Source organism: Camellia sinensis, chromosome 12 (genome assembly GCF_055761805.1).
Source record: "Camellia sinensis isolate YWXY chromosome 12, ASM5576180v1, whole genome shotgun sequence".
NCBI lineage: Eukaryota > Viridiplantae > Streptophyta > Magnoliopsida > Ericales > Theaceae > Camellia > Camellia sinensis.
Window position 1 is genome coordinate 87,535,884 of NC_138972.1, and position 19,503 is coordinate 87,555,386.

General features: G+C 37.6%; 1 protein-coding gene across 1 annotated transcript; it reads left to right on the plus strand.

Moving 5' to 3' along the window:
- Positions 1 to 16,501: 16,501 nt before the first annotated feature.
- Positions 16,502 to 19,224, plus strand: LOC114282009 (tRNA-uridine aminocarboxypropyltransferase A). Its single transcript, XM_028224629.2, has 2 exons — positions 16,502 to 17,032; positions 18,325 to 19,224. Exons 1-2 carry the CDS (start codon positions 16,786 to 16,788, stop codon positions 18,753 to 18,755), a joined length of 678 nt encoding a protein of 225 aa, XP_028080430.2. The 5' UTR covers positions 16,502 to 16,785; the 3' UTR covers positions 18,756 to 19,224.
- The last annotated feature ends 279 nt before the right edge of the window (positions 19,225 to 19,503 follow it).

The following is a 19,503-nucleotide window of genomic DNA, read 5'->3' on the forward strand; positions in this document are numbered from 1 at the left end:
GAAACTGATCACAACACAAAGAATCAACAATACTAGACACATATACATATCAAAACAGAGAGAGAGAGAGAGAGGCCCTAACCACCGGTGAGTCAGTGAAGTCCCTTGACTCAGACTGCCTTGTGTTGACGCTACTCGATGCAACACTAAATGAGCGAGCCCAGGATACCGATGACGGCAGTGGAGAATGAAGATTTGCAGTTGTAGATACCTCATTTTGACTGCACCTAAGACTTGGGCGCTTCATTCCAAACACCCAATGATGAAATGTTACGTTGTGCAATCTTTCGAATCTTCAACAAAAGAATTCGATTTCGAGCTTCAAACCTAAATCTTGCACCCCATTTGGACCAAAACCTATTTTTCTAGCCTAACCACTCAAAGAGCCGCAAGACCAAAAGTTGACCAACAGGCCACTTTATTGGGTTGGTCGTACAATTGATTGGTCGACCGGCCATGTTTAGCGAAGCAGATATTTTTGCAGTAGTAGGCTACTCCCATGCACGGAATTTGGCCAGCTGTTCTCTTTTGGAGATATTTTCGATGTGAGAAGCTGAAATTCTACAAATACAGCACCTCTCTTCAGAGTTTAGGGTAAGAAAACTTAGTGAGCGAGCATTTCCAAAGGCATACAAAGCATTATCTACGCTTTTGAATATAGATACACTATAAATACACCATTGAATCTTGAATTTGAAGTTTTTGGACTAAAGTTTTGATACTGATTTCAGATACGTGAGAGTGTTTAGATTGAAGTTTGTGAATCAAAAAGCTCTTCCCCTTTTCAAGAGGTTGATCTTTGAACTCTTTTCATCACCTATTCTTTTATTCCCTTGTTCTTCGTCCTCTGTTTTAAACACTAATTTTCAAAGTTGTTTTAGGCTTAAAAATGTTATTTAAACCTTGTTGAAGGTAGAAGGGTTAACCACCCTTCCATAGGCTTATCCATTAGTGATGTTCCCTTAGTGTTCTTCATGCTTTTGTTTCTTTTTCTTCAATTTCAGCATTGTTTTAGATAGTTTTGTATGAATATGGATAGTATATATGTGTGTTTAAAGCCTTAAATAGTTAGTTTGATTCTTGTTTCTCTCTCTTCTTTTCAAAGTTGTTATGAGCTCTCTTTTAGTTCCATCTTTGAAGCATTGAAATAGATGTTTCATCCTTATTCCATGAGTAGGAAGATGAGCTTACAGCAATTTTTTTTTATAGCTTTCATTCATTTTCTTAGTCTTGTTTTGGTTTTTCTTTGAAGCCATATGAGAGCTCTTTCATCGGAAGTATTAGAGACTCTCTTCTAGTTCCTTTTGAAGCATGGAAATGGATTTGAATCCTTTTTCCGTGAGTAAGAAGAAAAGTCTCTAATATCTTGCCTCAATGCTGTAATCTCTTGTTAATAAGCTTCCCTTTCAAAAATGGCTTTCTCTAAACCTATTCTCTCCAAATTTGAGTACTCACTTACTCTTATTTTCCATGAAATATAGCGGGTTTTAGCCATCTCTTTGAATACTTCTTCTTAATTAGCCTTAGTTTTGTATCCATTGAATATTCTGTCCCGTTGTTTCATGAATCATCCTCTAAATACCCTTGGGATGTTTGATGATTTGTGAAGCAAACCTAATCTCTCCTTGAATATCATCATGATAAAAGGGAGCAAGAATGATGAACATCCTTTGGAAACCCTCTGTTTTGCTCTGTTCTAGTTCTGTTGCAATATGTCTTTTTCTAAAAGAAGTGGCTAGTTGGCCACCATCTTGTATGGTCGACTAGTTCATCAGGCCGACCAGGCATCTTGTTTGTACAATAGTGGTGTTTTTTCGGCAAAACAGGGTATATCCTGAGGTCCGAAACAGAACTGTTTGCTGAGTGTGAATATGGCTATTTCTGGAAATAAGCAGAGGGGGTTTCCGGAGGATGTTCTCGCCTGTGCACACGTGATTCTCTGCCTCTCATTCAAATTCCTTTGGCTTAGTCACTTTGAAATTCGTGTTTTGTAATAATTAGTTAATTCATTTGTGTTTTGTAATAATTGTAATAGTTAGTTGGACCCTCTTGTAAGAGGAAAAATTTGTAACACTTGATGTATGTCTTCCAACCTCCATTTCTTTCTCCCTTTTATTTACATGCTTACCGTGGTTGTACAAAACATTGTGTTTTCGTTTCATATTATTTCCAAGCCTTGTATCCATTTTTGCATGCATTAAGTTTCAGGTCATCATACTTGATGTCGTTATCATTTCCTATTTGATTATGTGGGCTACCTCATGCTTTGAGTTGATTCACATATCATGCTAGTAGCTGAATCTAGTAATTACATTCTTGTATGTGATGCATTGGCCATTTTGCATATTAGGATCATGCATTTTTTTTCTTCTAACTATCTTCTTTTCTTTGTTTTGCCACGGTTGAGTACTAGCTGAGCATTTTTGCTTTAGCACATCATATGTGTGTTTTTGTTACCATGTCGAGCATACTACTATGAGGCTATTCCCTTTCTCGAAATATCTCTATGAATGCCTATCGATGGAGACTACTTTGCTTGGAGTGAAATGATGTTGATTATTGTACATATGAGCTTGCTTTTCCTTTGAGTGGCACATATTCAAAAACTCTTTTCAAGAAAGCATGAAATCAAAGCATTTCAAAGTAAGTGGTGTGGTCTATACTTGTTTGCTTCACATAGTAATTAGTATATTAAGTAATCAGAATATGAGCGTATAATGTCTATAAAATTTACATCATGACTTAGTAGAACCTGATCTTTGATCAGGTGAGTGGGGTGCTCAATTCATGACCTTCCCGTCTCGTACCTAAGTTCCCAAGCCGAGACAACTTTGGTTATGAAGGACAAGTGGCCTTTGGCACAAGTCACGGATTTTCTAATTCTTCCAAAAATATTAGGTGGCGACTTTGACATCTGGCAATGCAGTCCATTTTTGGCATATCTGGCGATTAATGAATTTTCTAAGATTTGCCAGATTTGGTCTCTCATTCGTCTTTCTTTTTCACATTGCACTTAAGAAACTAGATTTTGAACCACGAGAGTCTGAACTGTAGGGAATCGCATTCGAGGAGACTAAACCCCTCCGAGGAGCTCAAAAAACTAGCTACAGTTTCTAAGGACTCTGCTGGGGACATTAGAGAGCTTGAATTGAACTTCATGATGTGGACTTTTATCTATATATATATATATGTTTTTTGCATTGCATTTGCATGGTACTCATAAGTCACTATGTTTACCATCTGATATCTTGGACGACTTGCTGGAGGCTTGCCAAAAGCTTGCCAAATGGATGGTCGAACATAGGCAATGTCACGTTGGGAACACAACCCTTGGATCTGGGTTTCCATCATACCGCTTGATCCTTCTTTCACTTTCCGGTGTTGGGTATGAGAGGTATATTAGGTAATCTTGCTGAGGTACCCTTTTGACTAATTGGTCTAGTGCATGTAGTAAGCTCTAGTGACTTTTCCAAAAAAGAACAGGAGGCTCTCCCATATTTAGGATATTGTGATATCGTTTGTTTGAAGTATTGAAACTCTAGATCATCCCAAAGCTAGGATAGGGTAACCCTACCCCCTCATAGGGGTGTTTTGGCTCTCTTTTCCTACTATGTGCTATGCAATGGATCTATGCAGGGGTTTTTCATATCAGTGGTTCAGTTATATCAGTTTGTGGGGTAAAATTCAGTGGGGAGTATAGTCATTCTGCTGTGATCATATATATTTTGTTGAAAATTGGGCTAAGGTGCTGTCTTTTTTTTCTTTTGCTAGGTAGTCCTGAAGACATAGCTTTAGAAGGTTCTGATATCCCCCAGGTACTCTGGACTCGTTTTGGTAGACTTTGAAAGGTCAGGGATTTAGTTCAAGGGCAGCCAGTGTTTGCTTCACTTTCACCAGTGACAAGACGAAGAAGGGCCAGACAGGGTTCACCGGTTCCACTGTTCCGACATTCACCAGTTAGATCACCTTTGTTCAGTTCATCGTGGGCACAATCATTTACTCCTGTAATGGCTCCGCCTCCGATAAATTTGGAGGATTTATTGGTCTGTCTTCAGCAATCAGTAGATTCACTCCAGCATGATATGGCCCGACAAATCGAGATCACTAATAGGTTGCAACAGTAACAGCAGCCAGCTGTGGCTTTTGTTTCTCATACACCTGACACTGTTACTCTTACGTCGGGTACTACTACTAATCCTACGGCCCAGGATCTATTAGCCGAAGATGTTTTGATTCTTCCAATCCAGGCAGATCCAATCCCGGTCCAGATTTCTAAGGCTCCAATTCATCAAACCGAGGCACCTTTCGAGTTTGAGTTTGAACCTACCCTGCTCGAAGTCAATAAGCTTGAAAAGTTGTTCAAGAAGGCATAGAGAGTTAGTTTTATTCCAGATATCGAAGACGGGTACATTAAGCCCACCGTTACTCTGCCAGAGCGGTTCAAGATGCCTCATATTGACTGTTTTGATGGTTTTGGGAATCTAATGGTACATTTGCATCTTTTTTATGATATTCTAAAATAGATCGGCTTGACCAAAATCCAAAAGTTGTCGCTGTATGGAAGGACTATGTCCGATACAGCTGGCATCTGGTATAATAAACTGGAGGACTCTGTAAAATAGAGTTGGAAGGAGTTGGTCGAATCTTTTGTCTACAAGTATTCCCATAACATGCAAATCGAGGTCATAAGTCATGATCTCGAGACAACACGTCAGGAACCAAATGAGGGCTTTTCGGAGTTTATTACTAAATAGAGGGCAAAGGCGACTATGATGGCAAACTAACCTCCAAAAAAAGAGCATGTCTGTATAGTTGTAAGAAATCGGCATGGAAGGCTATTGCAAAAAATGATAGTCCTCCCACTATTCAACTTTAAAGACCTCCATGAACTAAGGGTTCAAATCGAGGATGCCATCAGACAAGGGATTATTGTGGAAGATAATGAGCCTATGAGGAAGAATGTTGTTCGCAGTTCCAATGCTACTACCAGTGGTAGCATAGCTGTGAAATGCTCAGAAGTAAACATTGTCACCACTCCCATCAAAAACCTTTTTGCTGATATAGCCTAAAACCAACCACTTCAACTCAGCCCCAAGCCCGAAATTTCCATCCTCTTTACATGGATCTCTCTCAAGCCTTGAAAATTTTGCTAGAAAAATGGCACCTAGAGCTCCTAGAACCCCGACCCCTCTCAAGTCCTCTTCCACCAAGACATGACCCCATTAAATGCTGTGTCTATCATCAATAACCTGGTCATGATACAAACCATTGCATCTGGCCCCGTCATAAGATTCAGGATCTTATTGACGAAGAAATCATAGCTCTATCAAAAAGACCTCATGCCACCACTAACCCATTACCCCCACACCTCAACCTAATCCATATACTATCATCCACCTACAACCTTAGCATATACATCACCCTAGCCCATTTACCCAAGCTTGAGGTGTTTATTCCAGAAACCACGAACTTGTGCATGTGGATGCACTTGAACCCCAATCGTCTCAAATCCCAAAAATTGAACTCCACAATAGCCCAATTCTAGTCCAACCTACTCCAAAGAGCCCAGCCAATGAATTCATCAAGACTAAGTCAGTTCAAATACACCGTGGGCACCAATGGCCAAGCCCACTACTTCTGAGTTGTTATGCATGATTGAAGATCTTTAGAGAACAGTGGTAGATTTTGCCTTTGGGATTTGGATCCATCATCGACCACATCACATGCCATAAATTTCACATCAAAAAGCTCTCCAATCTTGGAGCGAGCTACAGTTGAAAGGGGCCAACCTGAAGCTATCTTAAGTCTAGGTGAAGACATGTCAACAACAAATGGGCCTCGCCCCGATATAGCCACCCAATTCCTTGGCAAAGTTGAGACAAGTGGCAAGAACAAGGCTGGGGCAAGTATTGATCCTTATGCACATCTTCGGTGGGCTATTGAGACTTTAAAGGTCAAAGGACTGAACAAGCAGCAAGTGCTTGCAGTTGTTGTAAAGACTGTGGATGACACTTTTGTCGCTCAAGTTAGGGGCATTTTGAATCAGGAGGTAAGCCATGAAAATGGATGCCTTACTAGAAACACTCCTTTCAGCTCTAATCTTACACCTGTAAGAGATCTCCAAACCCAGTCAACACCTGTTGACCCCTCTGTTAATACTTCCAGGATTGGTAACCGCACATTCAATCCCCTTTACATTACCTTGTCCAAAGCTCTCCAAATCCTCATAGGACAAGGCCATTTCAAACCCCTTGAACCTCAGCCTCTCCCTGATCGCCTTCTAGCCAGGTATGATGCTGTCAAGTATTGTGCCTTTCATTAGCAACCCGACCACGACACTGACCATTATTTTCGTCTTCGCCATGAAATTCAAGACCTGATTGACAACAAGATCATCACCTCACCAGTTCCTACAAAGTCTATCAGTGCTAGATAAATGAACTTGGGAGATAATGCGACTAGTTCTATGATCGGGGATGAACCACCTACTGATGGCACACATTTTACTCTAGACGTAGTGGATGGTACGCACCAATTTTAGCAATTTGAAAATGTTGTTTATTTTACTTTCTGAATTAGGTATTAAGTCAGTCTTTTTGCGTCAGAGTTTGGTGATTTCAGAGGTATTAACTCGGACATCACTGTCTTGTTTTTATTTGTTTTTTCACTCTTTCTTTTGAGTCTGTTTCAATCATTGGGCCAGAAGTTCTAAATGAAACTGTAGTAATTTTCGCCTACTTCTATGTGCCTTTAAATCATTGTATTGACCAAAGTTTTTTAAAATTGTTTCTAAAACTATGGTGAAAATGAAGAAGAAGGAATTTCTCAAGATTTGTAAAATTTGATCGACTAAGAGGAAGAGAAGCGAGCTAAAGCCTTTAATGAATGAGATTATGTCTGTTAATGTGAGTACTGAGAAGGATCCTGGCTTGGTCCAGATTGGTATTACATTGTCTTCAGTGGAGCAATGAGCGACTAGTCACTTTATTAAAAGATTTCAAAAATATTTTTGCGTGGCCCTACAAAGACATGCCTGGATTTGATCTTGAGATTGTACAGCATAGGATCACTCTCAAGACCCGATCCCTTAGTTTTCAAACCTTGATTGAGAATGCTCAATGATCAACCAAATATAAGGCTTGCATGGCCGGATTAGAGGCAGTTCTTGAACTAGGGGCAATAAGGCCGGATGTGATCGAAGGAAGCTTGCATAGTTGGATGAGAAGCGACCATTGAACTAAGGGCAAAAAAATAGGGGGGGGGGAGCAGATGTGATCGAAGATTCAAAAATAGGTCATTTCTCAAGCCAATAGAGACAAACAAGAAAGCCTAATCCCAGAATCTAAGAGAAAAAAATTTATTACTGAAGGACAATCAAGTTTCTATCTACGACACTAGCGGCAAATTCAGACCTAATTGGATAGGCCCTTATATCATCAAGATTGTTTGGTCAGAGAGCAGCTGTTCTCATGGATCTAGATGGCTTAGAGATCTCACAACCGATCAACATGGATAAGTTCAAATTTTCTATCCTTGAGAAGCTCGCTGGGCCAAGAACCTAGAAGGGCAACCCAGGCAAAAGTTGGAGCAAGGAAAAAATAGAAAAAAAAAAAAGATGAAAAATGAAAACAAACAAAAGAAGCGCAAGAAAAAAAAAATGAATGAATAGAAAAAGAAAAATAGAGCTCGCAAGGTTGAAAACCCGAAAGGGCGGCTTTGGCAAAAGTTAGAGCACAAAAGGAGAGAGTTAATACCCGAGTGCACCTTAACCTGTAACTACGTAAGGCCTGATTCCTATCTTTGGGATACGTAGGCAACTTTATCCTGAAGTTTGGCCCCAATCACTTTCAGCCTGCTTGTCTCATCCATGTTGATTGGCTTGTCCTTATCTAACTCAGCCTTATTTAACTCAGCTATCCTATCCATGTCCAATTGGCTTATCTTCGTTCAAATTCGGTTATCCTATTTCGTTAAAAGATTCAGCTACAAGACAAATCAAGTTCGGATTTGAGGTTGTGCATCTCAAGAGTTAATTCCACATTGGTTTGGTAATGGCCATTTGTAAAAACAGTTTTTGAGGTTTTCTGGTGAAGTTGACTAATTTTCTTGAAAATTATTCCATTTTTCCAAAACCAGACCATTTCTTGGACCCAAAAAAGTAAAATTTTTAGTGCTCATAACTAGACTTACATGATTTCAAAACAGAAAGTAGAATAAGCATGTTAATCTAAACTCTCATGTTGGTCAAAATTGTTTTAGCAGAAAGCCAAAAACAAAAAATAAAGTCGAAGCAATTAACTAGGGGCACAGATAAGTCAGGTGATGGTCCTTTGATTCTTGCTCGCACTCTTAAAAGTTTTTGCCACCAAGGATGGTCTAACTCGTGTCTTACCCTTAAGCCAAGCCAAGCACCCAGAAAGGGCATAATTGAAGCTAGCAACAGGGGCCAAAAGCTCTCTCATCCTCCAAGCAGTGAGGTATCGAGCCAAGTGTGAAGCATGAACTAGAAATGGAGCTGGATATTCGACCCCATCATCTGGATGAGTCTGGTCACACCTAAACTGGCGTCTGAATCAGAATGGAAAGTAGAAAACACAGCGTGTGAAACCAATCAATTGTATACCTCGCCAGTGGGATATGCTGTAACTCATTTAAGTTAAGGGTATCGCCAAGCGATGTCAGTTGCAGATCTGTTGCACGTCTAGTCGCACCACAACCCCTTTGTGGGAAAGCTTACTAGTTGTGAGCGAAAGAAGTGCAATCTAGCCGAGTAATAGGGGCAAGGATCCACAACTTTCAGCTTTTCCATCAACCACACTTGGGAAAGGATAAAAAAAACAAAAAAAAAAAAGAAAAAAAAGAAAAAAGAAAAAGAAGAATAGAGAGATGTGCACTGAGAGAAAAAGTAAGGAAAGGGCTTTTTAGAGAAAATAGAGATTGAGGGCCAAAGTGATGTGAGAGCCATAAATAAAAAAAATGTGGGAAACAATACCTAGAGAAGCAGGCTCCCAATGAATTGAGAGGTCTCCTGTTGGTGGAAAACATCCAAGTGTTGTGTTTGTTGTTTTTGTTTGTTTTGATTCTTATTTTGAGTCGTTTTGATTTCGGTAAGTGTAAATAGGTGTGTGTAGGTTGTTTTTACTTTGTTTTTCCTTTGTTGAGTCGTATTTTGTACTTTGGTCAGTTGTAGGCTCAATATCCGGTTAAGAACTCATTCTCGGTTTCAATTTCAAAAATAAATCGTTTTGTGCTCAGAGTGCCGTGCCATTCCCAATATGATGTGAAAAATAGAATTCTTTCATTCATAAATTGTAGGGTCCAACCATGATCATAGTTTTCAAAAAAAAAAAGAAAAAGAGAGAGTAGCAAAACAAGGACCTATCTGAAACTACATAGGTTCTGGACTACAAAGCAAAAGCAAAAAGGGAAAATTGGAGCATCTGAGTTTGTTTCAACTTTAGAAAATTTCGAAATTACATTCCGGATGCACCTTCTCAGGTCTCTCCATTTCTCTGGAGTATGAGTGTACCTCGACCTCAAGCTCAAGCCGGCTTTAAGTCAGAGTGCCAATCAAAAGTGCTCTCCCTAAACACCATTTCTCACCAGAGACGTCTTGGCTGTGTTTACAATGAGTTCCTAGGAGACCAATTGAGATAGTGGAAACTAGAGTTCGAATGGCAATGCTTAGAGCACAAAGGTTTAGAATTTTCAAGACTAAAGTCTAGTTTGAATACCCAGGGGTGTATCATCGGCTTGAAATCTGTATGGAAGCCCCATAGGTTTAGGTAGTGAGTATACGTCTTAATTCTGGATACTGAATCAACCTAGTCTATCACCCCATTAGAGAATAGGGAAAGTTGTAAGTATGATCAGGGAGAAAAGCGACATCTGTGGTTTGCGTATACAGATTTTACCCCTTGTCAGCATTTAAGGACCTCAGCTTGGAAAGCACAAAAGGGAGATCCCCGTCAGAGTAGAGCGGTTCATCGCCACTCGCCCCATGAGGTACTTTCTAAAGCGCCGCTTTGTTTGTTTATTACATTTCCTAAACATTATCCACTATATCATTTGTCACACATACCGCATCGTCTATCACATCCATTACATCCATTTGCATCATACGTTATCTTGTATCATCTTTCCTTTTTATGCTAAAACGTGTTTTGGATCATTGCCTCCCGGGCTTTTCTCAGAACATATAGGAGCATGTTCTCGAGCAATTTTCTCATGATGTGTGAGATGCATTCCCGAGTGGTTTTTTATCTCAGGGCGTACAAAAACACAACCCTAAGTGGGGTTTTCTCAGGATGTGTGAGACGCATTCTCGAGCGATTTTTTATCTCAAGGCGTGCAAGAACATGACCTTGAGCGGGTTTTCTCAGGACATGTGAGACATGTTCCTGAGTGGTTTTTTATCTCAAGGTGTGCAAGAACACGACCTTGAGCGGGTTTTCTCAGGACGCGTGAGACGCGACCCCGAGAGGTTTTTTTTTCTCAAGATATGTGATGACATATCCCCGAGTTTGGTTAGAGTGTTCTTCCTCCTCTCATGATTCCAGCGTGGTTGGAGTCTTTTCCTCTTCTTACGATTTCAGCATGGTTAGAGTGTGTCATTCCTCATACGATTTCAACGTGCATAGAATTTGTTCGTCCTCTTCTCACGATTCCAGCATGGTTAAAGTGTGTCCTTCCTTCCATGATTTTAGCGTGTTTGGAATTTATTCGTCCTCTTCTCACGGTTCTAGCCTGGTTAGAGTGTGTCCTTCCTCATACGATTTCAGCGTGTTTGGAATTTGTTCTTCATCCTCTCATGATTCCAACGTGGTTGGAGTATGTTCTCCATTTTACGTGATACGTAGTTTGACTTACAATTTCCCCTTATCCCATGAGTGTGATTTGGCTTGTATCTTTTCACCCTTTCTACGTGATTCATAGTTTGGCTTGTCTCCCCCTCTCATCTTCATGATTTTCCGACGATATGCTCATTTTTTGTTTCAATTGTTGCAGTGCATTGCATTGTGTATTATTTATATCCTTCCCTTGAACTACGTTGGTTTGATTCCTTGCAAAGGGAAACGTAGGCAACTTTCAAGTTTAACCAATTGTATCTGCATTTTGTTTGTCTACCCAAGTCTTACGGCCACATCAAATGGGTCATCTTCAGGCTTTGACATTCACTCACATCATGGCATGACTTCGAGCTCTGTCAAAGAGGGGCAACTATAAACACCCCATTTTGACCGCCTCTAAGACTTGGGCACTTCATTCCAAACACCTGATGATGAAATGTTATGTTGTGCAATTTTTCGAATCTTCAGCAACAAAATTCGGTTTCGAGTTTCAAACCCAAACCTTACATCCCATTTGGACCAAAGCTTGTTTTTTTAGCTTGACCACTCAAAGAGCAGCAAGACAAAAAGTTGACTAGCAGGCCACCTTATTGGGCCGACCGTACAATTGATTGGCCAACCGACCATGTTTAGCAAAGCAGATATTTTTATAGCAGCAGGCTGCTCCTATGTACGGGATTTGGCCAACTGTTCTCTTTTGAAGATATTTCCGACATGAGAAGCTGAAATTCTATAAATACAGTACCTCCCCTCAAAGTTTAGGGTGAGAAAACTTAGTGAGCAAGCATTTCCAAAGGCATACAAAGCATTATCTACCCTTTTGAATATAGATACACTATAGATACACCATTGAAGCTTGAATTTGAAGTTTTGGGGTTGAAGTTTTGATACTGATTTTAGATACTTGAGAGTGATTGGATTGAATTTTGTGAATCGAGAAGCTCTTCCTCTTTTTAAGAGGTTGATCTTTGAACTCTTTTCATTACCTATTATTTTATTCCCTTGTTCTTCATCCTCTATTTTAAACACTAATTTTCAAAGTTGTTTTAGGCTTAAAAATGTTATTTAAACCTTGTTGAAGGTGGAAGAGTTAGCCACTCTTCCATAGGCTTATCCATTAGTGATGTTCCCTTGGTGTTCTTCATGCTTTTGCTTCTTTTTTTCTTCAATTTCAGCACTGTTTTAGATAGTTTTGTATGAATATGGACAATATATATGTGTGTTTAAAGCTTTAAATAATTAGTTTGATTCTTGTCTCTCTCCCTCCCTCTCTCTCTCTCTCTCAAAGTTATTATAAGCTCTCTTTTAGTTCTATCTTTGAAGCATGGAAATGGATGTTTCATCCTTATTCCATGAGTAGGAAGACGAGCTTACAATAAGTTTTTATAGCTTTCATTCATTTTCTTAGCCTTGTTTCGATTTTTCTTTGAAGCCATATGAGAGCTCTTTCATCAGAAGTATTATAGACTCTCTTCTAGTTCCTTTTGAAGCATGGAAATGGATTTCAATCCATGTTCCATGAGTAGGAAGAAAAGTCTCTAATATCTTGCCTCAATGATTTAATCTCTTGTTAATAAGCGTCCCTTTCAAAAATGGCTTTCTCTAAACCTATTCTCTCCAAATTTGAGTGCTCACTTACTCTTATTTTCCATGAGATATGGCGGGTTTCAGCCATCTCTTTGACTACTTCTTCTTAATTAGCCTTAGTTTTGTATCTATTGAATATTATGTCCCGTTGTTTCATGAATCATCCTCTAAGTACCCTTGGGATGTTTGATGATTTGTGAAGTAAACCTAATCTCTCCTTGGATATCATCATGATAGGAGGGAGCAGGAAGGATGAACATCCTTTGGAAACCTTCTGTTTTGCTCTGTTCCATTTCTGTTGCAACAAGTCTTTTTCTAGAAGAAGTGGCCGATTGGCCACCATCTTGTACGGCCGACTAGTTCATCAAACTGGCCAGTTACCTTGTTTGTACGACAGTGGTGTTTTTTCAACAAAACATGGTACATCTTGAGGTCCAAAACAAAACTGTTTGCTAACTGTGAATAGAACAGTTTCTAGCAGTAAGCATAGGGGGTTTTTGGAGGATGTTCCTGCTTGTGCGCACATGATTCCCTTCCTCTCATTCAAATTCCTTTAGCTTAGTCGCTTTGAAATTCGTGTTTTGTAATAATTAGTTAATTCATTCGTGTTTTGTAATAATTGTTATAGTTAGTTGGACCCTTTTGTAAGAGGAAAAATTTGCAACACTTGATATATGTCTTTCAACCTTCATTTCTTTTTCCTTTTTACTTACATGCTTACTGTGGTTGTACAAAATATCATGTTTTCGTTTCATATCATTTCCATGCCTTACATCCATTTTTGCATGCATTAAGGTTCGGGTCATCATACTTGATGTCATTATCATTTCCTACTTGATTATGTGCACTATCTCATGCTTTGAGTTGATTCACATATCATGTTAGTAGCCGAATCTGATAATTGCATTTTGTATGTGATGCATTGGCCATTTTGCATATTAGGATCATGCATTTTTTTAAACTATCTTCTTTTCTTTAGCTCGCCATGGTTGAGTACTAGGTGAGCATTTTTGCTTTAACACATCATATGTGTGTTCGTGTTACCATGCTGAACATACTACCATGAGGCTATTCGCTTATACGAAATATCTTTATGAATGCCTGTGGGTGGAGACTTTTTTGCATAGAGTGGAATGACTTTGATTATTGTACATATGAGCTCGCTTTTTCTTTGAGTGGCACATATTCAAAAACTCTTTTCAAGAAAGCATGGAATCAAAGCATTCCAAAGTAAGTGACGTGGTCTATACTTGTTTGCTTCACATAGTAATGTTAGTATATTAAATAAACAGAATATGAGCATATAATGTCCATAAAATTCACATCATGACTTAGTCGAGGCCGATCTTTGATTGGGTGAGTGGGGTGCTCAATCCATGACCTTCCTATCTCATACCTAAGTTCTTGGGCCGAGACAACTTTGGTTTTGATGGACAAGTGGCCTTTAGCACAAGTCACGGGTTTCTTAGTTCTCCCAAAAATATTAGGTGGCGACTGTGACATCAAGCAATGCAGTCCATTTTTGGCATCTCTGGTGATTAATGGATTTTCTAAGATTTGTCAGATTTAGACTCTCATTCATTTTTCTATTTCACATTGCACTTGTGAAATCAAATTTAGAACCACGGGAGTCCGAACTGTAGGGAATCGCATCTGAGGAGACTAAAACCCTCTGAGGAGTGCGAAAAACCAACTACAATGGTCGATTTGAGATTTCAGACATGGCAATGGATTTGTGGTTAGATCTGATATTTTCAAGGCCTACTGTGGTCAGATCTTCTCGAATCTGGCAGAGCCATCAACGGAGAAAAAGAAGGAGCCTAGGAAGCATCGGAGACGAAAATGACGACAACTTTAATTGTTCCGACGGAGTAGAGACCGTTAATGAGAGATAAAAGGAAGGAGGAAGACACTGTTGATAAGAGAGAGAGTGAATGAGGAGAGACTGATGAAGAGAGAGAGAGTGAATGAGGAGAGACTGATGAAGAGAGAGAGATGGGGGATTGGAGAATGAGAATTGATAGAATCGTAGATATATAATACATATATATATGTATATAGTATGGGTATTTTGGTCATTTTGCGTGAGTTTGTTTTTTTTGGACAAAATTTTTTAGCTCCTAAACCTTTGAACAAAGAAAATCTGATTTTTCAATTTTTGGCCTAAACGCCCTAATCAAAATGATACACAACTCTTTTTGACAAATGATAAATAATAATAAATAAATAAATAAATCTCACATTTTTTCCTTTTTCTATTTATTTTAAATTTTAGTAACTTTATGTCAAATTTTTGTTCTTTACAAGTTATTCTAATCTAAAAGGATCTAAAATGTGATTTTTTTTTGTTGAGAAAATCTAAAAAGATATTAATTAAACACAAAAATAAAATAATTTAATTAATTTTATAATTCAAAAAAATTAAAAATATTTTAGTTTAGTAAAATCTGAAAGTTTTAAAAAATGAATTTTTCCAAAAAGATTTACTAAAAAAAAATCCTTGTTGAAAATAATAATTTGTTTGGGAATATAGTTAAATTTTATAATTACTAATTGAAAAATGATCCGGACCCCCTTTTCCTCCACCCCCTTTGACCCCCTCTCTTTTTAATTAGCCAATTTTTCTTTTTTCTTTTTCTTTTTTTCTTTCTCCTCCAATCACCACCTACCACATGTGTGTGGGGGTTGTGGGGGTGGTGATTGGAGGGGGTCTCAATCACATCTCTTACTAATTTAAGTAAAAAATAAATGATAAATAAATTACTATTATAATATGTGTGTTGCACAAATGGTAAATGTTTTTTTTCCCTAAACTAAGGTGAAAGTTTCGACTCTTGTACCTTCGTTTCATATAATAATATAGAATGTGTAAGTAATTTAGATAATGCCCTAAAATTTAATTGGGGGAATTAGTTTCTCAAAAATTAATTATAAAATCATGAAAAAATTTATATTTTTATTTTTTAATATTTATCATTAGTCAGTAAATATTTGTTGAAATCTCCAATGAAATGTAATTTTTCCTAATTTGATTCAAATTAAGTGTAATAAAAGTTTGAACCAGAATTATTTTGAATTTTGTTTTGATAATTTAAATCGTTTAATTTTTATAGAACATTGAGTAGAAAATGCTTATAAAAAGTCAAATTGATTGAATATAAATAGACCCTTCATCAACTAACATTTGTATATATATAAAAAATAAATATGTAAGTATTAAACTAAATACAAATACAAGTTGATGAAAAGTCTATCGATATCTTATTAATTTACGTTTTACAAATATATTCTATTCGATTTCTTTAAAAAATGAACGATTCGAATAACCAAATTAAAGTATGCAATAATTTCACAAGCCGTGCAACTCCAACTCCAACTCCTAAATTTTTTTAATGAGGAAATTATGCCATCTCCAACCGTGTATCAAATCCATCACTAAATTGAAATTTGGTAAAAAGTATTCTTATTTTCTACTCCAATTGTTTCATCAAATAGATATCAAATTAAGAATATCAAAAATATTTTACCAAACTGAGGATGCTTTATGTGCATTTCATCAAATCATTATTTACTACCGTTGAATGTTCCCTTGGATATTCCGCGGACATCCTCCCGAATGACCACTTCAAAGCAAAATTTTATGAGAATTTTGCATTGACCGGTCAATCAGTGATTTGATGAAAAGCAAAAATTCATGGGTTTGGTTATGGTGTGCAACTTACACCTTACACTTTATACCTTACATTTACACCTTACACTTACACCTTTTGTAAAAAATTAAACATTACACTTACACCTTTTTTGAGGTTGCACACCATGTGCAACCCACTTACACCTTACACTTACACCTTATACTTATACTTACACCTTACACTTACACTTTTTGTGTAAGTGGCACATGGTGTGCACTTGCACACTTAAGAAAACTCCAAAATTCATAGTTGGAATAGGTGATATGGAAGATAGTTTTTACTCAAATTTAATGGAAAAAGGTAATGTATTATTAGAGATATTATTAGAGATGTCATAGTTTTTACTCAAATTTAATTGAAAAAGGTAATGTATTATTAGAGATGTCCTTACATACAAGTAAAAGACATATATATATATATATATATATATAAAATTACAAGCACATAAAATGCAAATAATTATTATTATTAAATTTTTTATTTTATTTTGTCGTTGTCTCACCGGTACGTAATTCTGCGATTTTAATCAATTCTCAGCTGGCTTGGCTATGGAAGCAGACGAAGTGACTAGAGTCTTGGACTTGTCCGATCCAGGTCCCACCGGAGACGAGGGCAGGCGGTGAATATGCAGCAGAGGGTGCGAGAGGCCAATAAACATGTGCCTCTGCGACACAATTCCAAGTGAAGCCATCTCAACCGCCACCCAAGTGGTGGTCCTCCAGCACCCACACGAGCACCGCCACAAGCTGGCCACCGTCCCTCTCCTCTCCAAATGCCTCCTCAACTTCCAAACCCTAATTGGCCGCCGACTACGCCTCGCCCACTCGCCTCTCCTCGATTCTCTCTACAATGCCGCCATTCAAAACCCTAATCAACCTTTTCGCGCCATCTATCTCTTCCCAGGTACCCCTGCTGCTTTGCTTAATCACAGTTTTGTCTTCACATTTGTGTGAATTTCGTGCTGTATTAGACAAAATTTGAATGTGCATGTAGTTTTTAATTGAATTGACTTGAATTGGGCTCTAGTGGAAATTTTTTAACAAAGCTGAAATGTGGGAAAAATTCACCCCCTCAAGCTATCACTTGTCACTCTGAACAATCAATTTGAACAATTACACAAAGTTGGTAATTTCTTTGACAAAATGTCACACCTACCAACACTTGAGAAAATATTTGTGCTGTTTTGTTTTATTGAATATTTTCTAAACAATTGATTATGTTTTGTTGCGTGTTATTTGGATATTTGTCTCCTTATCTGTCTTCATATTTAGGGGCAAAGTGAATCGGAACCGTCAATTAACCACTTGTGTGCCGACTAGTGACTGATTAACGGTTTGGGGTAAAATGAACTAATGTTAATAGTTTAAGGGCGTAATTGTTCAAATTGATAGTTTAAGTATTAAAGTGACACAATTATGATAGTTTACGGTGGCAAAATGAAGTTTTCCCTTGAAAAATCTAATGCTAATTTTGGATCTTGGATTTGTGGTTTAATAAAAGAAAAAAGAAAAAGGAATTGTGAAAAAAAAATAAAATAAAATAAAAATAGCTTCTATTTTATCCATTTTTTCCTTATTCGCTAATTAATCCACAAATTGAAGATCCAAACACAACATAAGTGTGCATTTAGAGTTCAAAAATTGGGCAGTTCAATGATCTGTATGAATTTGGTTGATAATTAAGCTGAGTGACTTGAAATTTGATTTGATTTCTATGAGATTCTGCTGAGTGAGTAAAGAAATTGGCAGTTTTAAATGTTTAAAGGTTGAATCTTTCCAAGTCATATTTTCACAAAAATCACCTATAGTATGCATGCTGAAATAATGTACTAATGGATGCAACAGAATGTGTAATTGATTAATAATTCATTTGTTCCCCCTTTGTGTATGTGAATATTGGAATTCCATAGAGATAGTTATGTTTGTAGAGCATTCCTCACTTAAATTGTGTTGTGCCCTCAAATTGTTTGCGAGTTTATGTTCACAATTTTTGACTGACTCAATCATATGAACCATTTGGTTCCAATCAAAGCATATTACATGAACTTCCTTGGGTGATGGAAAGGAATCTGGATTTTTTGGTTAAAAGCATATACACATCAGTTTAGCACCTATACATAATCTGATAAATGGGGGTCTGACACTGATAGTTGTGGGTCTCCCTTTTATGCTGATAAGCATTTATCTCTTTCTCAGGTATAGATTCATCACCTGCAGTTGAAATTAGCAAGTGGCGATCTTCGTTAAATGATTCGTACATAGGAAATTATGTTTTGATTGCTTTTGATGGGACCTGGAAGCATGCTAGGGAGATGGTACATGCAAGTTTACCATTTTTATCAAAGTTTGCCATTCGGGTTTGTTTAGACTATGATGTTAGGATAGATGGTGGGACAATATTCGATTCGGATTTGATTCTTAGGAAGGAACCCTTTAGCGGATGCATGAGTACAACGGAGGCTGTTGCACGAGCGTTGCATGTTCTAGAGCCTAATGGGGTTGAGATTGAGGACAGGTTGGTGGAGGTTCTAAAAGCTGTGGTTAGGTTCCAAGCTCGTCACTTAAAACCTATTAATCCAAGGCCTAGGTTGTTGAAGAGGGGTAAGGAGGATGAGAAGAAGAATTAGTGAACTGTATTGTGCAGTTAGTGATTTTGAATTCAATACTAAATTTTATTATTTTCTTTCAATTCTTGGAACATCATTATGCCCTGTGATAGAAGTAATTTCATTTTTGGCTTTTCTTATTGAAATTGGATGTGAACAGAACCAAGGCTTGGTGGCCCCAAAATGTTTACTGATAAATCTGTTCTGTCAATTTTTGGAATGTCATCAATTTTGATTCCACTCATTCATTGGATGTGGGAGGTTGGTGGAGGTTCTAAAAGCTATGGTCAGGTTCCAAGCTTGTCATTTAAAAACCCTTTAATCCAGGGCCCAAGTTGTTGAAGAGGGGATGAGAAGAAGAATTCGAGAACTGTAGTGTACCGTTTGTGATTTTGAATCAATACTAAATGTTATTATTTTCTGTCAATTCTTGGAACATTTTTATGTCGTATGATAGAAGTAATTTTATTTTTAGCTTTTCTTATTTAAATTGGATGTCAACAGAACCAAGGCTTGGTGGCCCCATAATGTTTGATAAATTTGTTCTGTCAATTTTTGTAACGTCATCAATTTTGATTCCACAAATTTACTGGATGTGGGAGTTGAGTCTACAATCATATGAAAAATTATGGTGAGAATAGTATGCGATAAATGAAATGAGAAAAAATTGCAGAAGCATCAGAGCCTCTGGTCATAATATGCCATGTTATGAACAGTAATTGTGTTCCTATCAGAAGTTAAATGTGAATTGTTGGAAAGTTATGAGTGT